This window comes from Danio aesculapii, chromosome 6 (assembly GCF_903798145.1).
Source record: "Danio aesculapii chromosome 6, fDanAes4.1, whole genome shotgun sequence".
In the NCBI taxonomy this organism is placed as follows: Eukaryota; Metazoa; Chordata; class Actinopteri; order Cypriniformes; family Danionidae; genus Danio; species Danio aesculapii.
In genome coordinates, this window is record NC_079440.1 from 18572111 (window position 1) to 18588100 (window position 15990).

At 35.2% G+C, this 15990-nt stretch overlaps 1 protein-coding gene across 1 annotated transcript in view; it reads left to right on the forward strand.

The window, feature by feature from the left end:
- Positions 1-15990, forward strand: part of iqca1 (IQ motif containing with AAA domain 1) — a 115190-nt gene that overhangs the window by 24868 nt on the left and 74332 nt on the right. Inside the window, exons 7-8 of the mRNA XM_056459711.1 lie at positions 7794-7878; positions 7960-8100. Of these exons, the coding sequence (XP_056315686.1) occupies positions 7794-7878; positions 7960-8100 (226 nt within the window). The remainder of the gene's footprint in view (positions 1-7793; positions 7879-7959; positions 8101-15990) is intronic.

The following is a 15990-nucleotide window of genomic DNA, read 5'->3' on the forward strand; positions in this document are numbered from 1 at the left end:
TGTGCGCGGTTTTGAGTGAGACTGGGCTGATTAGTGCATTCCAGCCTGATTTACGGCCTGCCACTGCATGCTGCTGCCCATTAATGTGGAGACAACAGTCATAAGTCATCTTGGTTGGACAACACAATGTGGTGGGAGGGGGGAGAGTTCGGTAGCTTTGTCTCCGTTTAGTGGCCCCTTTCTCCGGCCCCTTCCAGTGACCTTGCCGGGCCCCTGCTGGTTGTATAAGGGATGTATGGAATACCAGGTCAGGACCTGCAAGGTGAAGTATGTTGGTGTGGTTTCCATGTGGTGAGGAGGTGAAGGCTACGTATTTTAAGAGCCAGCCAGACAGATGCTGTAAAACATGTAGATGCTTACCAATATTACATTTTTCACCATGCCAACGACACAGACAGACTCATGAAGTAAATACTGCATAGGGAAATTTTAATGAGTGGAAAATAAAGGAGTTAGATGAAAGTTGTCATTCTGCATTGCGGGAAACAGCTTTTCAAGCCCGAAAAGTGTTTTTGCCCAAAAGAACTCTTACACTTAGTGATTAAATCTGCTGAAAACACATGAAAATCACCATTCTTTCTGTTTTAAACAACATTACATGCAGTTTTAAACATGTTTAAATTATACAAACCTTTGAAGCAGGGTAACATCATATTGATAATAACTCACTTTAGATCAATCGTGTTTACATGTAATTTTCATTATTCTGATTGATTGCTAAAAAGTGTGGTTAATTTGCATGTGCTCTACAAAAATCTTTGGTTGTTTGGGTAAATTTTGGGGTGAATTTGGGTAAAGTATTGAAAATATGAAGCCCCGCACATGACATGCGAGAACAAAAATAAATATGCACAATTTACTAGAAAGTGCACATGATTTATTTATTCATTCACATTCAATTTTTTTACATTTCCACTTTTTATTCAAAAATTTTAATGAAAAACTGCAGTGTTAATTCCTCAATCACTTATTACTGCTGGCGCTAGATGAAAAAGTATTTTTGTTCTTTCATTCTTTCCCCCAAAAATAATCAATTCGAATCAAAGCTAGTTCATTGCAAAATAAGCAAACTTGGTAATAAATTGCAACAATTTGACATTATAGCAAGTCTTTAAAATTACGTTATTTGTTTTGCTTAATGAAAGTGCTCATTTTATTTTCTTGTGGCAACTCTGATTGGTGGAATTTTCTCACGGCATCATGGATGATGTAGTTTTTCCACAACAAATTCAGCTTTTAAAATTATTGTTTTAAAGTAGAAATTTATGGTTAACTATTATGTACTTACATTTCAATTATTCTTTAGTACAATGCAACGGGTAAACTAAAATAGGGTGTGTTGTTTTAACTCAAATTTGACCAAATATAAAACTGTTGGCTCAAAATTCTCAAAATTCATTTTAAGTAAATCATAATAATGTTCCATTGATCTAAGTAATCTTCAGATCTTCAGACTATGTATTTCATCCTTTTTTTGAACATGCTAATTGGTCATTTATAGTAAAGTATGAGTTGTTACTTTAAAAAAATATGAGAATTGTTAGAATTCTTTCAAGCCCACAATTTAATTAGAATGAAGATTAAAATTATTTATATATATATTTTCTCTTCATGCATGTGAAGTGAAGGGTTCCGTATTAAACCCAATCATTGTGCTAAAATTAGCATTAAAATTTGACTCTACAGTTGTGTTTGTATTTTGCCAAATTTCAGTTAAAACAACACACCATGGGGCCCTATCACACACGCGGCACAATAAGGCGCAAGACGTGTTTGGCGTGATTTGTTGATTTTTAGACCAGCGCAACCCTGATTTTCAGTTTTTGTGCCAAGTTGTTTAAATAGGAAATCCATTTGGGCCACTTTGTGGACTCATGGGTGTGCTGGTCTATAAAGGAGGTGTGTTAAGGCGCATTGTTGGCACGTTGCTATTTTGAGGAACTGAAATAGACCACCATTGACCATCTAAAAGCTTGTCTAAAGTCCAGCGCAGAGGGTGGGGTGGTATTCATGACAATTTGTATTTGTATAATCTTAATATTATTATTGTGAGCATTATTTGTTATTTGCATATTTATATTCGTTTGATTTAAAAACACATTTAGATTTGTCCATCTGTCGGGATTTGGAGACGTATGCATCAGCATATGGGGCATAAGAATATGACGTGTGTTTGGATATAACTCAGTTTTTTTACCACACTTCATTATTATTGTTTATTTATTAGTTTGCTGGAAATTTAACTGAATTTAAAAATAGTTTTGAAACAAATCTTTGCACTAAACAAACTAAATTAAATATGAAGGCTAATGGATGTCTTCAGTTGAGTGAGTTCCTTACTTCACCAAAGTAAAGGAGTAAAGTAAAGAGTAGAAGTACAGTAAAGAGAAAGTAAAGAGGAGGAGGCCTATTCTTTATTCTCACTGCAGATGGTCTGTTTAATTGTTTTCTCGCTAGTGAAGCGTTCAGTTTTTGTTTTTTTCACTTATAAAGTCCACCATGTAAATAGCAAATGCACCATGGTGCAATGCAACTGCAAGGGAATGGGAGATGGGGCTTTAATATGGTTTAATGTACGTTATGCTCAAAACACACCCATAACTCATTAAGAGAATAAGCACAACCTTTTTAGACCATGCACCAAGGCACAGAGCATGTTTTTCTGTCCGTAATATAGCAAAAGTAGATTCAGACAAGCTCTTAATGCTTTTGCACCATGCGCATTAGACTTTGCGTCTAGATCGTTAAAATAGAGCCCTATATTTTAGTTTACCCATTGCATTGTACCAAAGAATAAATGAAAAGTAAATAGTAAACCATAAATTGTTACTTTAAAACAATAATTTTTAAAAGCTGAATTTGTTGTGGAAAAAGTACATCATCCATGATGCTGTAAGAAAATTCCACCAATCAGAGTTGCCACAAGAAAAATGAAATGAGCACTTTCATTAAGCAAAACAAATTACATAATTATCAAGACAAAATATATAATGTCAAAATGTTGCAATTTATTTCCATGTTTGCTTATTTTGCAATGAATTAGCTTTGATTTGAATTGATTACATTTTGGGAAAGAATGAATATACAAAAATACTTTTTCATCTAGCACCACAAAAAAATTGGGTGAGCAGTAATAAAGGACTGAGGAATTAACAGAGGAGTTTTTCAATAAAAAGTGTAAAAGTAAAAAATTGAGTGTGTTTTCTTTTTTCTTCTAGTGAGCAGATTAGGTGAAATTCAATCCCTCTGCATTACAGTATAGTCTAGCTTTCAACATGTGCTACCTCATTGTAAGTGAGTTTCAGCTGTGTGCTACTGATTACGTTAGCCGGAGCTGAGCGCTCAGACTGGGCTCTGACTGACACTTTTACCCTGTTATTCTAAACCTGCTCCAGCTCCCCTGAGAGCCAGCGCTAGACCTGGCTAATGTATCCTCCCCATGTGTGAAGTTCACAGTTCAAATATGATGGATTTGCCTTTGTTCACGCGATCTGCTTTGTTTATCTATATGTCCACACTGACGTGAAGTCTGTGTTACCTCATCTTTTAAAAATCTGCAAGAAAATTTTTCTCATGGAGTTTGTCCATATATATTTTTTGTTTTGGAAATGCAATCTAAAAAAAACTGTTGGGAGCAAAAAAGTTATACATATTTCAAAGATATCTCACGAATTGATTCGATGGACTTTATAAACAGCACACACACACACACACACACACACTTCAGTGCTGAGTCTTGTTGTTAATCTTTAAACATTACGAAGCATTGACCTGCCTTGGTTTTCCATGCTGTTTCCAGACCATCTCCTAGTTTATTGATTTTTGATGTTAGCCACATGTACTGATCTCTTGCCTGCTTTTGACTACTCTTTTGGATTGCCCTTTATGATTGTGATGGGCAAAGCGAGGCTTCATGAAACACTGAAACAGTCAAACCAAATGTGTCGAAGCTTTGAATTGTTTTGAAACCCATTTTTATGTATTGCTCTGAAACAGCTTCAGCAAAGAAACAGCAAATTGAGGTATTAAACCCCACGTTGTAAAGCCGAGGCTTCAAATGATTTAGTGGAGTAGTGAGAGTTCCAGACTAGCATGCAGAGATAATGGAATTCGAATCCAGGGTGATGCAGTTATGAATATTAGTTTGTAAGTGCTCTGTTCTTGTAGCATGTTTTGTTTTAACATTGGTCTGACATCCGAATGAACACTTTGTGAATAATAGTCTTGTTTTTGGTCATAAAATAACATTATTAAAATACATCAAATCATATTTTCATAGTATTTGTACAAGTCAGGATTCAACCTTGGCCATTTGCAGCACAGTTACTCTGTGCACACACATAGCCTACTAGGCTACATCCCGACCCTGTCAGTCAAACGCAGATTCACCAGGTCTCAAAACGCTTCTGAAATGGTCGATGCTTTGAATCGCTTTAGTCACATGACTTGGTGTTTCGAAACACTTTAGTCACGTGACCTGGGTGTTTCGAATCATGCTTTGGTGCAGTGTTTTGTAACACTTGCGCATCGGGATCTCGACACTGTGTCGAAACATCAGTTTCACGTCAGCCATCCATACTTTATGATTCTGTTTGCTCCTGTGATTGACTCTTGCCTGCCTGACTATTCTCTGTCAATAAAGACACTACAATTGGATCCTCAACCCTGTTGTCCAAAACTGTATGTTACACCTATATGTCCTGGATTATGTATACTGAATATGTATGAAGACAGTTGGGCTTTGTCTACTAAAGAAAGAAAATTTATTGACGTTTAATACAAACAAGATGTTCTATTGCTTTGTGTTTAAAAAAGGTTAATCGCCCCTCCTTTGGACTATAGTTGAGAAACTTAATAACATGTTTGGCTCTTGAAAAGCTTTCATATGCAATACAGAGTGTACACAGGTAAAAAGTCTTAAAATGTCTTACATTTTCAAAACAATATTTTAGGCCTTAAAAGTCCTAAATTCACTGAAATATTGTGCTGTAGGTCTTAACTTTAAACAGGTCTTAAATTTCCTCTCTCCAGGTAAAGCTACTCAATCGACCGAGATCCATCCAATCACCAACAATCCATCTCAATAAATCTTCTTTTTTAAAGTTTTTTATTGCAAAGAAATACAGCAAATTCTTCAAAATAAAATCCCTAAACTAAAAACAGTTATACAATTACTCATGATAATACCAGTGCAACATATCCCTTTACATGGTCTTTCATTTATACAAAAGCTATTTACAGAAGTAGGGGGGAGTAGACATAATGTTTATAAATAGACATGAAACTTTTTATAAAAGAAACACATTAGGTTGAATAGGAGTAATACTCAATCCATTTTGACCAAAAGCCAACAAATACTGTAAATATTTTTGATTATTCATGTAATTTTCTCTGTAATAAAATATAGTTTTAACAAGATTAAACTTCAGATAAAAAAAAATGTTGAAAAAAAGTGTTTACAACTAGAGATTTCTTGTTTTGACACATTAAAATAATGTGGCTATGAAATAACTACATTTGGTTTCCATATCCTGGACCAGGCCGATCCTGAGCAGCTACTGTGGTGGTCATGGAGGAGTGGAGAACATGAGACTGATTCCTGTGACGCTCCAGGGACAACAAGTCTTCGCTGAGGCCAGCTTCCAGCCTCCGCCGCTGAGACTGCAGCTCTGCACAAGATGTTTGGCCAGCGAAGAAATTAAAATGGTCGTGCCCAACTGAGTCTGGTTTCTCTTGAGGTTTTTTTTCTTCACTTCGCCACTTAGTGAAGTTTTTTTTCCCTCTCCACTGTCGCCACTGGCTTGCCTGGTTTGGGATCTGTAGAGCTGCGCATCGTTGGATTTGCTCTTCAGTGTTTGGACTCTCAGTAGTGATTTTAAACCACATTGAACTGAGCTAAACTGAACTTAAACACTATAAACTGAACTACACTGTTCCAATTTACTATGAACTTTTTTGTAAAGCTGCTTTGACACAATCTACATTGTAAAAACGCTATACAAATAAAGGTGAAATGAATTGATTTGTATGGCAAATGTATGGTAACGCTAAGGAAAAAAATCCTTAGCGTTATCAAAAATCCTTAGTATTTAGTCATGTATAAATTTAACATGTCTTAAATTTTATTTAAAATGATTTTAAAAGGGTATCAAAAAGTCTTAAATTTGACTTGATGAAACCTGCAAAAACACCCTGTAATAAGAAAGAAATCCTCTGAATTGTGCGATATCTGGGAGTTGTTTTTGAACTTTGTGAAAGATTTAGATATTTAAGAAGCTTTAGAAGTCTGAAGTTGTCAAATGTGAATGTGTTTGATTAGAATTTTACAATTATTATTATTATAATTATTTATTAGATTTTTTCCTAAACCTGTCAGGGGTAAGTTTTGAGTGAATGGGTTTGGTTTTTTGTAAAACCATGTAAAACTTAATAAATACATGTTATACAAATTTTATTTTGTTTTTGTTTTTGCAATTCTGAATTTATATTGCACAACTCTGACGTTCTGTTTTGCACGTGCGTTAATTCAGAATTCTGAGACGTTAGCTTGCAGTTCTGACAAAGTCAGATTTGTGAGATAAAAAAATCTAAATTCATTCATTCATTCATGTTTATTTCTATAGCGCTTTTACAATGTAGATTGTGTCAAAGCAGCTTAACATAGAAGTTCTAGTAAACTGTGTCAGTCCAGTTTTCAGAGCTGAAGTTCAGTTTAGTTCAGTTCAGTGTGATTTCATTTTCACTGCTGAAAGTCCAAACAATGAAGAGCAAATCCATCGATGCGCAGCTCCCTAAATCTCGAACCATGCAAGCCAGTGGTGACAGCGACGAGAAACAAACTTCACCAATTGAGGAAAGTGAAGGAAAAAAAAAACCTTGAGAGAAACCAGGCTCAGTTGGGCTCAACCATTTCTCCTCTGACCAAACTTCTTGTGCAGGTCAGACAATGCAGGTGCTGGAGGCTGGAGAATGCTGGACGTCCATCAAGGAGAAGCTGCAGGTGGGAGAGGTCACCGGCTGGTGTACTGGCTGGCCCTTCAGGATCAATGCGAAGAATCGTCTGTCATTGATGTCTTACAGGAATCAGTCTCATGGTCTCCACTCCTCCATGACCACCACAGCAGCTGCTCAGGATGCAGCCTGGTCCAGGATTATGAAAACATCAGGAATAATAGAAACAAACTAACATAAGCGCAGATGCTGTTCAAACTATAATGTCTTTTGGGAAGTGTTCCTGGCTCCGGGTGCTCTAAATAATGCAGACTAACAATCCTTTAGAGGATTTGTAAAAACAATTTGTGTTTTATGTGTATGCTAATGCAAAGAGATGTGTCTTTAATCAAGTTTTAAACTGAAAGAGTGTGTCTGCTTCCTGAACTGTGCTAGGAAGGCTGTTCTAGAGTTTAAGTGCCAGATATGAGAAAGATCCACCACCTCCAGTTGATTTTGATATTCTGAGAATAATCAGTTGTCCAGAATTAATTGAGCGTAGTGGACATGAGGGGCTATAATACTCCAGGAGCTCCCTCAAATACTGGGCGAGCTAAGCCGTTTAGGGCTTTGTAGGTAGTCAATAAAATTTGAAATGTATACGATATTTCAAAAGGAGCCAATGCAATGATGAAATAACTCGAGTAATATGATCATATTTCTTTGTTCTAGAAAGCACTCTTGCAGCTGCATTTTGGACTAGCTGAAGTTAAATCACATCAAAAAACATTCAAGCATATATATAGTGCAAATGTTGCTATTTTATTTATTTATTTATTTTTGCTTTTTTGTTGTTGTTGCAGAGATGCCTCTGGGAAGTTTCCTGACTTTCCAAGTCCCGAGGATGGAGGTTCTGCATCCATATTTGCTCAGAAGACCCCTGAGCAGGTTGTTAACCTATTAGTCTGATGCAGAGTATCATTTTCCATTAACGTTTAAGAATGTTAACATATAGTAAATGTTTTGAAGGTTGCAGCTGAGTTTGCTGCTAGGGAAGAAGAGAGGGAGAAGAAGAAAAAATCGAAGAGCGAGAAGGACAAAAAAGTGAATGACCGCAAAGAGAAGAAGAAAGGAAAGGCGAAAGGAAAAAGGGGGAAAGGAGATACCGAGGTGGGGCTTGATAAAAACGTATCATGGTTACACAGGAATCAATAAAGGCTTTTTAAAGTATCTGTATCTGCAGAATTAAATCAGCTGATGTGGCACATATTTAAGTGTCTAGTGACTCGGATGACCTCTGTGGTCATGCCCACACACAATGAACAAGTCTTTATTGGTCGAACAGCAAAGGGCTGACCTTAAACGTAATTACAAAATGAGTATTCAAAGCAACAGTTTACCTCCTCCCAAAATAAAAATCATTTTAACATAATTATCTCAGCTTTTTGGTTTTCCAACACAAAACACTTCTGGCAAAATCTTTAAAGATCCAAAAGGTTATAAAGGTGTCATAGAATAAACCTTAATAAAATTAATGATTTAAGATATGTTCACACTTGTAGTATTGTCTTACAATTTAAATAGTCAATTACATAGTCTCTGCTGCCAAAAGATGCTTTTGGGGGGGGGAGATACTGCATCATGAATGCAGTACAAACGTTGTTAATGAGTTTTAAAAATATTACATAAAAACACATTTTGGTTGCTGACATATTATGAAATGAACTGTATTCATTCTGAATATAAGATATTTAGCTTTAATTAAACTAGTAAGACAATAATGAATTGTAGCAAATGCTTTATTATTGATTTACCTCATCTATTTTAGGAATAGATTTAGAAAATTAAACTTTTATCTGTTTTTTTTGACAGAATACTGGTAAATATTAAAGTATTTACAATACGAGACATAGTTAAGGGACATAGTGGTTTTGCTAACATTAACAAACAATGAACAATGCTTGTACACAGCATTTATTAATCATAGTTCAGTATTTACTAATGCATTATTGAAATGCTTGTTAACATGTTAATGCACAGTAAACAATGAACAACTGTATTTTCATTAACTAACAATACAAAGCATGCATGAATACTTTAATAAATGTGGTGCTCATTGTTTGTTTTTATTAATAAATAAAGTAACTAACATTAACTACATTTCATATTTTAAAGTGTTAACAGATTTTCTACTAAGTTAAATGTGTGAAATGTGCTTTATTTAATAATGTAGATATAGGCTACATTTTTGTACTATAATTTTATAGTTAATTAGATTTCTTATTTATTCAGCTTAGTTTTGCTAGGCATTTCGAGTAGATAATGTCCTTAAATGTTATAAACGTCTGTTATTGTTAGTTCATGTTAACTCACAGTACATTAACTACTGTTAACAAGCACAACTTAGTATTTTATTAAATCACTAGCAAATGATTAATAAATCATGTGCATGTATTGTTCATACTTAGTTTATGTTGGTAAATACGTTAACAAAATGACTATTATTTTTGAAGTAATACCAATATAAATAGATTTTAGATTAAATTAAAAATCTGTCGTTGACAGCACATGGATAGGAATCATTTTATGAATTCTTTATGACTTTTAAAAATTATTTTGTTTACTGGATTTTAAATGGAAGGACATAAATCTATCGGAAGTCATTGAAAACATTTATTTTGGGTCTTTTGGGTTTGAAACAGTCACGGTATGCGTAAATGATGCGAAAATTTGATGGATATTTCTTTTCTGTATACTCAACAGTGTTTCCTGTGTCTTGGTATTGCTCCATTTCGTGCAAGATTGTATACATTTTAGGCTTATTTACAATACAGTTAAACTGTAAAAGATATTTGACAAAAAGTATTTTTGACAACAAATGTTTTTATGTTGTTTTAACTTATTTTAATAAGATAATCAGGTTTTAACTACATTTTTTCAGTTATGCAAATTTTAACTTGATTTTTTTAGTTGAGATGACTAAAGTCTTGATTCAACTAAAAATTCAGGCAACAATAATTTTTTTTACAGTGTACACTGTCAAAATATATATAAATTCCTGGCTTAATTTTTTTAGGTTAATAAAATTAACTTTACTAGTCATCACAACTTAAATCAGTCTGACAAAAATATTACGTTAAACTGTATAACAAAAAATAGTTGAAACTTGATTCATTTAAAATGTAATTTAATTTAATTTAATTTAATTTAATTTAATTTAATTTAATTTAATTTAATTTAATTTAATTTAATTTAATTTAATTTAATTTAATTTAATTTGTTGCCGTGACTTTTTGTCATAGAATTTTCTAAAGTGTAGATGAAAGCAGGTTTGCAGGCTTTCCTCTTAGCATCTGTGCTTTACAGTTTTATTTCACAGATTTCCCCGAGGTGAGAAGGCCTGAAGTTTCCAGCTATTAACTTAAAAGAATCATAGATGAGAGAATTATGACATTATTGCACCAGCCCTTGCATCATTCCACCTCAGAAAAAGACATTTACCATACTCTGTGCACTCATATTATCATGCATAATTACACATTGAAAATGCATTTGAATACCTAGAGAACAGTAATATCACTCAATGTGTTCTGTTCAGGCTAGATTAAGATGAGGAATTGTGAGGACGAAGGTTTGTTAAACCCATCCAGGATCTCCGGAAATATCTGTGATTTCAGTGAGGCGTTCCTTCTCCGTTCCAAAAAGATCATCCTATTCTTGATAACCTCTTGCTCTCCCTATTCACAACTCTTCCTCTTGTTAAATGTAGATAGTGCTTGTGTTTTCTCTACTATGACATGCAGATTTCCTGTGTTCCGACATTTGAACTTTAACATTGAAATAATGGCGGATTAAAGCTTAGGCGTGGCAGACGGTTGTGTTTAAGTCCTAGGTGATTTAGGTTCATGTGAGGTATTATGTTGTCTGATGTGACCTCTGAGCGTCATATGTTGACCAGCGGTTGCTGAGAGGCAGTCAAGCGATGAAAATGCCCTCTCATGCTGATTGGCTGCGTTCCGGAGCTCTAGAATGAAGCCTTTGTTCAGGCTTTCCTTCATAAGAGCACCTGTAATCCTCATCTGAGAGCCAATCCACCGATATCTGCTCACAATGAGGCCGAAAGACCAATCTGACCCTTTTCAAAGGCTCACATCCTGTCTGAAAGCTGAGCCTTTCAATAGTTAATTAAGGAATTTTTGTCTGAGCTCTGATGTTGGCCTACTTTAGATCTAGTTTAAATTTTCAAGTGCCTCTCAAAGGGTCATTGTTAAAGAAGAAAAGATAGCAAATACATCCATTTACAAAGGCTAGAATGTTTGCAAATAGCCTAAATATTGAAATATTCCACCAATTGTTATAATATGACTGAAATATTTCAAATAATGTAAGAAAAATGTTTTATTCAATTGTACATGAATTTTCAAATTTAATATATATTTTGTTTATTAGTCTAAATACTTTATAAAACATACTTAATATGCACAAAATGGATAACATTTTACTATGTTTAATAATGTTATATTAAAATAAATGTTATATATATATTTTTTTAAATCATGGATGTATACATTATTCAATACATTTTAAAACACAATAAACATGATTGTACTTATTAATGTTTTAGTAAATGTGGAAATAAAATCTGCCTACTATTAAAATATATAGCATTAAATTGCTTTAGGGGTGTCACGGTGGCAAATTGGCTAGCACGATCGCCTCACAGCAAGAAGGTCGCTGGTTCGAGCCCCAGCTGGGTCAGTTGGCTGGATATGCTGGATAAGTTGGTGGCTGATTCTGCTGTGGCGACCCTACATTAATAAAGGTACTAAGCCGAAAAGAAAATATATGAATAAATGAATGAAATTGCATTAGAAGCATTTTTTTTATGTTGCCAAATCCAGTGAATAGTTTCACTAGAAAACAGAAAATATATTCTTTTATGTACACTAGAAGAATGTAGACTAAGTAATGATTGTCACTTTGGATAAAGGTGTCTGCCAAATGATTTAACCCTCTACTGCAGGCATAATGATAGATCTATAAAAATATATTTGACTGTTTTTATTTTCTTAGAATGGCTTAACTTGAAGTACTGTAAAAAAAAAAAGAATTGGGGATTTTTTAAGATACTTTATGATATGTTGCCACATTAACTTAGAAATGTCAAATTTAGAACTTTCCTTATAATTAATAATTGTGTTGTTTAAAATGTTGTTTGTTTTAATTTAATTGGTGTTGCAGTATTATAAGCTTTAACACAGAACTTATAAATGACACCTTAAACATACTTTCCAACCACTGATGTTCCAAAAGCTTGGAATTAAACAAGCATAATATTGTTTATCAGCATTTCATGTACACTGTAAAACAGTCAACTTCATCTAATGAAAAAAAGAGTTTTGAACTCACTGTTGAAGTTAATGAGTTAATTAAGTACCTCATTACTTCAACTTAAATGGAGTAAATTCACAGTACTCATTAGAATTAGTTTTTGAACTTAAATGGTTTGTTGCCATCGGTTTCCTCAAACGGTTTGAGTTACCTTAACTTATTGGGTTTTACAGTATATATAACATACAGTAGGTACACTGAAAAAAGTGTTGCATGCAAAACTGTTGCAAACAATTTATTTGTGTTGAATTTAAACAAACAAATTAAATTGAGCAATGTTCAACTTAATTTGTTTGTTTAAATTCAGCCCAAATAAATTGTTTACAACCACTTAACGTAAAAAAATTGAGTAAATCCAAGGAATCATCTTTAAATACTTTTTTCAGTGTATACATATTTCTTCCAGTAAATATTATAACAAATAAATAACAAGTCTAATATATCCAGATGCATCAGCATAATGTAGCTACTAGCTAGCAATGTTTCTATATTATACTATATATTGTACTACGCCTTTCTTATCTGCCTCTGAGCTAACTTACCTGAACTGTCTCCATCCCATCCCTTATAAAATGTCCAATCTGCATCATGGTCATGTTTACTAAAACCCATCTCTTCCTGACCTTCATCTGCAAGAAGAGCCAGTTTTATCCCTTTCTTCTTTCACTTATAGAACATGGTGGTCCTCACTAATATACAGTTCTCTGTATTTATATCTGATCAAAAGTATTGCCATTAAAATTTGATTTTATCCATAATGCAAATACCAATAACATATGACTAATCAACATTATATTACTAACATTCATGTTGTTATTGTTACAACTTATAAGATCAAAGCTGACCTTGCTAGCTAGCTAACCTATTGCAATATTGCACATTCCACTATTGCACAGTGTTGCCATTTGAGCGATTTACGAAAAAGTAATTTGGTCTTAAAGAAACAATGCATGAAATAAACATAAATATCATGTTGCCATATGGCAACACCGTGTGGTAGAACTCTAAAAGAAATATTTTGTATGTTTTAATATATATATATATATATATAGGTTTTTTAAATATCAGAAAAAAACTAATTTTTCGTATTACCTGACAAATTCAATTAAAATTAAATCATATTAAATCTGGCACATGAACTCTATATTTTTCTCCTGGCGTAGCCAAGGGGTTCTGTGATATAAACTGCTAGATGCGTTTTGTGGTCTAATGTCTAATGGCACATGAATAATCATAAATCACAGCTCCCAGGCACTTAAGGGCCTTTCATATTTTCAGATGGATTTCTGTCTCTTTTGGGAGTCATTAGTTGCTAATGGAGAAATGTGTTTAAAGAAAGAAGCCCCATAAAATATACAGCCTCCATTTGGCTTACTCTTTATGAAAAAGCTCCTGAACTGAAACACTCAGCGTTCCGAGTATGTGCTTGTGACAACCAAGCCAAACATTCGCATGAGTATGTGAGGACATTGATTTACTTTTAATGTGCGACCCCTAGTTGAGAGAAAGGAAAACAGGAGGCGCCGTAAATCACGCTTGCAGCATGGTGTTCAGCCCCCGCTGTGTATTCACATCATTAAAATGGCGGTGCTGAGGGTGACCCTGCTCCAGAGCAGTGTGCAAGATATCGCCCTGGGAAGGGCTTTGATCTCAAATGTGGAATCCCAGTCTTGGCTGATTTATCCACAATTTGACAAATCATTTCAGAGGACTTTTCTTGCCCACCTTGTAAAGTTCATGCATGAACAGTAGCCTAGGTTACTAGTTTTGTTTTGACGGTCTCATATAATAGAATTCCATGCCTCCAAGGTCAAAAACTCTTTCATTTTCTCAAAATGAGCCTAGAGCCTGCTCTAGTTTGATTGGTAAAACGACCCAGTCTGTTTTGATTGGTCCACAACTTGCAGCTCATGGCTAAATAAAACACTAAATTGTATCATAATTTCAGCTCTGGAGGCTTCCTTAAACCTCAGCGACTGTACAATGTGTCAGACAGTGGGCTACAAAATGATAACCAATCACACATTTTTGTTGAGCTCATCAACACAACCGCCCTTTCACACAACAATATTGGTAAATATCTGGAAAGTTCCCGGAACGACTTTACCTGTAAATTCAATAAGCGCTGTTCACACAGTCAAGGAGGTTATGGAATTTTTTCAAAGACCGTTCACACATCCATTCCAAAATACAAATGAATTCTGACATCATTACCAGAAATGGCCTCTAAATGGCTGCACTTGTATTTGTAAACAGAAGGGGTCGGGCTTTTGTTGATGGTTTCACTTTTAATTGGATTTAGCATTCACGATTTAGCATTCATGCAGCTGCTTTGTCCCAGAGACATCCAAAGGCAGAAGCGCCAACCACAGCTAAATGTTTACACATTTGATGACATTACAAATTCTGTTGGTGGATAAGTATTGTGAACAACTTCAATGAAAACATATGGAAGGACACTTTTGCATGTCAAAATGTACATAATATGTGTTTGTGCTGGCGCTCATCGGCTGCTTCACATGCACACGTGTCAAGCAACTGAAGCAGAGCCTGAAGGTATACAAACAGCGGTTTATCATAAGCATTTTATCAATAATTTTTTTACGCAGTTGCCATTAAGAAGGGACATAGAAATATTATCTGACTAACATCTAGCAGCTAAATGTGTCTGGAAAAATATTCAAAGGCTTTTATTTTCATAAACAGCACGGATGTGAATGCGTCTGAATGTTCTGATTGCCTGGAGTAGACGTCTCACGTCAGCCGATTCTAAAAGCTGATTTATACTTCTGCATCAAGTGCACACGGAGGCACAGCCCTCGCTGACGCGCACCTCTCAAAATGTGTGACTACACGTAGCAACGACGCGTAGCGCAAGCTCTGTGATTGGTCGGCTTGGAAGCGCTGATGAGTGTGGGCAGGGGTGAGAGCCGCACGAGCCCGATGGAGCGAGTGTTTACAAGTGTCAAGTCTTACAGGAGCTCTAGATGGAAACTTTTGTTTTGTGTTTACCTTATGATTAAAGTTGTTGTAGCGAGTTTAAGCCACTTTTACATTAAAGTGGCGTTCAGAAAAAAAAACTGTGAAGAAACTCGACACAGAGGAACATAAACAGCTACTGCCAGCTAGCATTTCGGAAGTGTTATTGCAGAGCAACAGAAACAGCTTGCAGAAGTATAAATGCGCGGCAACGCACATTGCATGTGCCGTGGGTGACGCCGATCACACGCAGAAGTAAAAACCAGGCTTAATCGTGAACGTGCTCCTTCCAGCAATATTCCTTCTGCGTTTCCTCCGGGTGGTCCAGTTTCCCCCACAGTCCAAAGACATGTGCTATAGGTGAATTGAGTAAACTAAAATGGTCCAGTGTGAATGAATGTGTGTGAATGAATTTACTCATAGGAGTTAGGGTGCTTTCACACCTGCAATATTTAGTTCGGTTGAATCGCACTAGAGTTCGTTTTCCCTCTTGGTGCGGTTCATTTGGGCAGGTGTGAATGTGGCAATTGCACTTGAGTGTGCACCAAAAGCGGACCAAAAAAGTATACCGAGACCTACTTGAAGAGGTGGTCTCGGTACTCTTTCAAATGAACCCTGGAGCGGTTCGTTTGTGGTGAGAACATGATCCGAACTAAAACAGACTCAACCGTAAAAAGTACTGTGCCTTTT